This window comes from Akebia trifoliata, chromosome 15 (genome assembly GCF_017979445.1).
Source record: "Akebia trifoliata isolate Shusen 1 chromosome 15, ASM1797944v1, whole genome shotgun sequence".
Lineage (NCBI taxonomy): Eukaryota > Viridiplantae > Streptophyta > Magnoliopsida > Ranunculales > Lardizabalaceae > Akebia > Akebia trifoliata.
Window position 1 is genome coordinate 21804257 of NC_141389.1, and position 6454 is coordinate 21810710.

At 32.8% G+C, this 6454-nt stretch overlaps 1 protein-coding gene across 1 annotated transcript; it reads left to right on the top strand.

Moving 5' to 3' along the window:
- LOC147384600 (beta-glucosidase 13-like) lies at nt 1-4621 on the top strand. Its single transcript, XM_086426425.1, has 9 exons — nt 1-113; nt 210-297; nt 476-707; nt 3008-3123; nt 3259-3482; nt 3600-3631; nt 3744-3858; nt 3977-4073; nt 4306-4621. Exons 3-9 carry the CDS (start codon nt 663-665, stop codon nt 4502-4504), a joined length of 828 nt encoding a protein of 275 aa, XP_086282551.1. The 5' UTR covers nt 1-113; nt 210-297; nt 476-662; the 3' UTR covers nt 4505-4621.
- The last annotated feature ends 1833 nt before the right edge of the window (nt 4622-6454 follow it).

Genomic DNA, 6454 nt, shown 5'->3' on the forward strand with positions numbered 1-6454 from the left:
GACATATTCTCCATCAATTTGATTTTGAGACCTTGCAGATGGTAATAAGGGGCCTATAAATGAAGAGGGTATCAAATTCTACAACCGTCTCATAGATGAATTGCTGTTAAAGGGTATAAGAACAAGTTTTTTCTTCTTATGACAGTAATTTTATATGCATTTTTTCTCATATTGTTTTCATTAATTAATTTTTTTAAATTTTTTTTCAGGAATAGAGCCCTTTGTGACATTGCTCCATTTTGACGTACCAGAAGCTTTACAACAAGAATATAAGGGCTTTGTGAGTAGCAATATCGTGTAAGTATCCCGTTTTCTTATTTATTTGACAAATGATTTTTTGACTGAAAAAGACTCACTTGGTCTTTTCAGGTCAGAATATCATGACTATTTACTTTTCTTAGAGCATTTATTTCAGGAATTTTTTTTTTTTTTTTAATTCAAAATTTGTGCTTTTCATTCCTTTTTCCGATTCTAGGGACGATTTCAAAAACTACTGCGAAATATGCTTCCAACACTTCGGAGATAGAGTCAAACATTGGACAACAATCAATGAGCCAGATGTATTCTCGCAATTTGGATATTTCAGGCAATTTGTTGCACAGGATGATGTTATAGACGATGATCCCACAAAGAATCCTTACATCGTTGCTCATAACATCATAATGGCTCATGCTACTGTTTATAGACTTTACGAAGAAAAATATAAGGTAATACATCAAATCTAGTAGAAGAAAAAAATTGCACTCACCATTTTGATTGAAATTAAAGATATTTATAGATAACTATAGATACAATCCCAAACTTGAGATTAACTCTAACCACAGTTGAATTACAATCACTAAACGCATCCAATGCTCATTTTAAGATGATGATCATGTATCTAAATTTTGACCTTATTACAATGCTTCTTTTCTTATATTCAAATAAAATCTTCTTCTCTATTTATTCAACTTTTCCATTCTTCCCTTGTCTTTAGAGTAACTTTAAAGATGTTGTAGTTGCATAAAGTGATATTAATAGGTATATCCTTGAAAATCATACACTGTATTTAATAGGGGTGCACATTGGATTGGGTAAATCCAAGAACCAAACCAATCCGAAGGCTTTAGGATTGGATTGGTTTAGATTGAGCATGGTTTGGTTCAGGTACAGATTGTATATAAAAATATCCGATTGATTTGGTTCGGTTCCGGATTGTATATATATATGTTATAAAGAGGTAACTCATCAAAGTCTTCAATTCTATCTCCTCTATTTTTTTTCTAAAAAAACTCATAAAAAATATACACATATCTCTCTCTCAACTCTCAAATGAATCAACTCATTTATGAAAAAAAAAATTCAAAGAGTTTGATTCCTTATTTTTTTACGAGAACCTTTATGCCGTGTTTGTTAAATGAAATATACTATACGAACCTAGGCTTGAATTCATTAATCTACTATTTATGAATTAGTTTCCTCACTAATCCATCCAAAATACCAATTTTAAAATTGTAAATTTTGTTTTAGTCTCATTGAGCTTCCTCTAATTTTCAATTTATACACATTTTAGTCAGAATTTAATCATAAAATCATTTTCATTTTAAAAATAAGCATTATTTATGATCTGATCCAAATGGTTCCTCTTTTGAAAGAAAAAAAATACTATGTGAATTGACTTTTCGAAGTGCTTTTGACTCTTGTGGGGAGTTATAAGCACTTTAAGGGTATTTAGATAAATAGCTTCTGGAGAGAACTACTTTACTATGGAGTCATTTTAGTACTTTTTCACGAAGTACCAATGGTGCTACTTTTTCAAACTACTCTTGCACAGAGTCACAAAATATCGTCAAAATAACATGATTGGGACAAGTATGCCCCTCATAAAATTAGAAAATTACAAGCATACCCTTGACAAAGCAATTGAAAGAATATTATATTACCATCCATTGATGTGGTGATAGCCTTTTGGTGTAGCATTTGAGACAAGTATGCCCCTCATAAGTTTTGAAAATTACAAACATGCCCTAAAAATGCAATTGCATTAATATTATATTACTATTCATTGATGTGGTGGTAGTTTTTTAGTGTAACATTTGGGACAAGTATGCCCCTCATAAATTTTAAGAATTACAAGTATACCCTTAAAAATGCAATTGAATAATATTATATTACTATCCATTGATGTGGTGATAGCCTTTTAGCGTAGCATTTGGATTTGGATTTTTAACTCTTCCCATTGTTCACTCAATGATTTATCTATGAGGGTTCCAACCATGGTTGAAAGTTTATTCTTACAAGATTGATGTGAATAATTACACACAAATTTACTATGCATTGGTGTGGTGAAAGTTTTTTCATATTTTTAGTGGTTGTATATATTTGCTTACAATATCTTCCATTTGTTTATATTTATTGGGTGTTTATATAAATTTTTATAGAGAAAAATAGTATTTACTTTTATTTTTTTCGGAGCATAATTTGTTAAGTTATAATGTTAAAAATAGTAAATGATACTTATAAGGGCATTTTGATCATTTTAGCAGAATTCAGAATATTTTTCAGACACAAAACTCTATCAAAAGTATTTCTCACAGTACTTCTAAGAATTTGCATCCAAACACATAACAATTATCCATCTACTTTAGGCAGTACTTCAAAAAGTACTTTTGGGAGTAATTATGGTCTAAGTACTTCTGGCTCCTGAATCCACACGGGCTCCTAGTTTTTTCTATTTTGAAAGTATGAGAACCAAGAACCGATCCAAACCAATCCAAAATAAAGGTTGGTTTGGATTGGTTCGGTTCTATAGGGTAATTGGATTGGATTGGTTTGGTTCCAAATTTGTAAAACCGATCGTGTTTGGTTCAATTTCAATTTTGCCAAAATCTGAACCAATCCGAACCATGTGCACCCCTAGTATTTAATATGTTACGTGCCATTTGCAATAGTAAATTTCTTCTTTCTTTTTTTTTTTGTAAATGATTTTTTTCCCCTACTAGTCTTTCTGTAACCAATTAATTTTCAGGCCACTCAAAATGGAAAAATTGGCGTGTCAGTGAGCCTTATATGGTTTGTGCCATTCTCCGACTCGTTCGACGATAAAGCAGCAGCAGAAAGAGGCCTTGCTTTCCATACGGGATTGTTAGTATCTGATCTCTAATCAAACTTCTAGCTGAATATTTTGGATTATCACATTTAATGCTTACTCTAATGTATATTTTTCTTAATAATAATGTCAAATCTAATTACTTTTGTAATCATAACAATGCTAATTAGGTTTCTGGAGCCATTTGTCAAGGGAGATTACCCATCTATTATTAAAGAATTCGCGAGGGGCAGACTTATACCATTCTCAGAAGCTGAGAAAAAAATAATTAAAGGAGCATTTGATTTTGTTGGTGCCAATTACTATACTTCGCAATATGCCAGAGCATTACCACCAACAGATCTAAAAGATGTACCTATTAGCTTTTCTAGGGACCAATGTTTGGAAGCAACAGGTGATTTTGACTAATTTGCCAACGTATATTTAAAATTTTTTCATTTTAAACATATAGATATATTCTTATATGTTTTTTTTTCTCTTTATCATGCGTGTGTTTATTTGTTTCTCTCAGATGCTAGGGCCGGAGTACCCCTTGGTGAGAATGTAAGATTTGTCATTGTGTCATAACATTTTAAAAGTTTCTTATTTCTTTACTAGAATAGCCTTCAGTATGAAATTTATTTTTAATAATTTGAGTAATTATTTTAATGTGTAGCTTGTGAACAAAATTTACATGGTACCGGAGGGGCTAAAAAAAGGACTGATATATTTGAAGGAAAACTACGACAACGACAGAAACAACCGTCTTCTGATTTACATCACTGAGAATGGTTGGTATCATGTCGTACTCATACATGTATCATGATTCCTTGATGATCTGCATATAAACAGCTTGGATTAGAATTACCTTTATGTTTCTGACTAGAGAATTTTCAATGCTAAATGCAGGTGTTGCTGATGATTCTGGATCAACATCAGTAACATTCGATAATTACCGAACTATTTTCATTATTCACCATCTCAAGGCAATTCTTGAAGCAATGAAGTAAGCCCTGGACCCTTAAATGAAATTCTTTTGTACCATCTGAGCCATTCAATTAGTAGACTGATTGATTAGTCAAGCATACAGAACGCAACTGATCGAACATTTTAGACGGATGCATTAATGGATCAAGAACATAGAAATAATGAATTATTTTACAGATGTTGAAGATAGAATTATTAATCTAAGGTGTTTTTTTTATTTATTTAATTTTTTTGTTTTTTGGGTGTAACAGGGAGGGTGTGCAAGTGAAAGGGTACATCCATTGGTCTCCAATTGATGTTGTGGATACCCGGATGGGGCTTAACCATACAAATTATGATAATTGGGACAGAATCCCCAAAAATTCTGCCCATTGGTTCTCAAAGTTCTTGAAACCAACCCATCCCATTGTGAAACCCACGCCCTTAACAGCTGGGACTGTGCAGGTGTAAATCACTAGAGGCAGTTTGTTGTTCTTTGTTTGCTCCTGTACTTATTTAGAATAAAGCTGGTTTCAGTTATTAGCTAATATGGCACATATTTAAATTAGAAACTTCCCTTAAAATGCATTTTGGAGCATTGTTTAAAATCTCATCCGCAACTGAGAGGCATGTTCACTTACAAGACGGTTTTAGATCGAGTGTCAAGCTCCACACTATCTCACGAGACAAAATCAGTTTAGACTAAACTTAAACTAGTAGATGTTAATCCGACAATTATTTGATAACATAAAGGCTGTGGTGTCTTTTACGAATAAATGGGTTCAATGCTGGCTTGATTGCGGGCTCGATCATTGCTAATGGCCATTATTAGGCCTTAACGTAAAGGATATGATCTCTTTTAGGCTAGAAGGGAGCTTTTCACTTTTGATTCCGGGGCTCTTTGAATAAAAATTTGATTAGGCAAAGCCTAGTAGACTTGAAGCAATGATTTATGCATTTTTTTTTAAATCTTTTTTTTTTTTTTAATAAAATCGGTAAGTTGGGGTTGTAAGGACCCCACCCTTTTTATTAAGAAAACTAACGAGAGTACAAATAAATTTGGTCTTCTACTACAATTCTCACAAGTTCATGAGGTTTTAGCGACGCATCCTCAATTACAATAAATTCCCCAGAATGAGTACCAAGTCTCGCTAGATAATCTGCTTCTCTATTCGCCTTCCTCCACCAAAATTCAAAATTGCATCCTGTAACTATTGCCACTGGACTCATGCACTAGATTGGACTCATGTTTTGGCCTAAGGATAGGGAATAACCCTATAAGTTTACAAGTCTAAATTGAGGTAAGTGGAGCTTATCTCCTTTAAGGGACTTCCTGTTGTAAAAATCTGATCATTCAATCATTCAACATGACTTTCATTGTCCCAATAGAAACTAATCGACACATATCTCACACATACATATTCATGTTAAATCAAAATCAGGTATGGTTACTTACCTTGTGCCATCACAATTTAATCTTTGATTCCATGTGTTTGGAGGTGCGAACTTCAATCCACGTTCCTCATAGCCTTCGAAATCCTAATCGAATTTGATCCCCTTTATTGCTAGACTCACCTTCCCCTTCTCTCTATGTGGATCAGTTAAGTTAGTTATTGATGGATATCACTTCTCTTATTTTGTTGTTTCTCCACAAATCTTTATAAGTTCAACGCACTCAATATGGGTTAGCTGATCCCCTCTTATAGATGAAGGTTGAGGGCCTAGAATTATTCTTTTAGTAGATTTCCTATCCATCAAGGTCTCTTACTAATCTTTAAAAAATATAGAACTCTAATTATATTGATTTCCAATAATATTGATATTCTATTATTTTGTAGAATCTTTGTGTGATTTGGAAACAAAATCGTGGAGGTCAATATGACTAAGGTCAATAAGGCCACACGTTACATGGGTCTAACATTGTCCCATTTGGCCCACTAGAACGATTGTACTAATAGTGAGTTTCAAAAATAATTTTGAAAAATGACTCAACTTTAAAATTCTATAATTGAAAACATTTTATACATGATCATGACTTTTAAAATCATCAATATTCCCAATATGTAATTAGATTCCTTAATGTCATATTTCGATTAAATATTAATGTGAGTCATGACGGTTGTATGTCATATACATCATACTTCCTTTCATGTATCATGCCATCAATACCTTATCTGATATAGCCTTAATCGTATCTTTTTTATTGGTCTTGTGGAACGCCAAGAAGAAGAGCGTCAAGCGAATGTTGAGGAAACCAACTCAATAAATCTTGGGTCCAAAGATGACCCAAAAATAGTCAAAATTGGATCTCTTCTAACCCTAACCTAGCAGACCAAAATGATTCAATTCCTTTGATAATACCAAGATGTGTACTGAAAATCTGAGCACCAAATCAGAGAAAGAGAGGTACAATATGTGTTG

What these genes read in the sequence shown, in the direction of transcription:
- LOC147384600 (XM_086426425.1), top strand. Translation starts at nt 663, where the DNA reads ATGGCTCATGCTACTGTTTATAGACTTTACGAAGAAAAATATAAG. An exon ending in TTTACGAAGAAAAATATAAG is followed by an intron (nt 708 to 3,007) that starts GTAATACATCAA and finishes ATTAATTTTCAG; the next exon opens with GCCACTCAAAATGGAAAAAT. An exon ending in GATTTACATCACTGAGAATG is followed by an intron (nt 3,859 to 3,976) that starts GTTGGTATCATG and finishes TGCTAAATGCAG; the next exon opens with GTGTTGCTGATGATTCTGGA.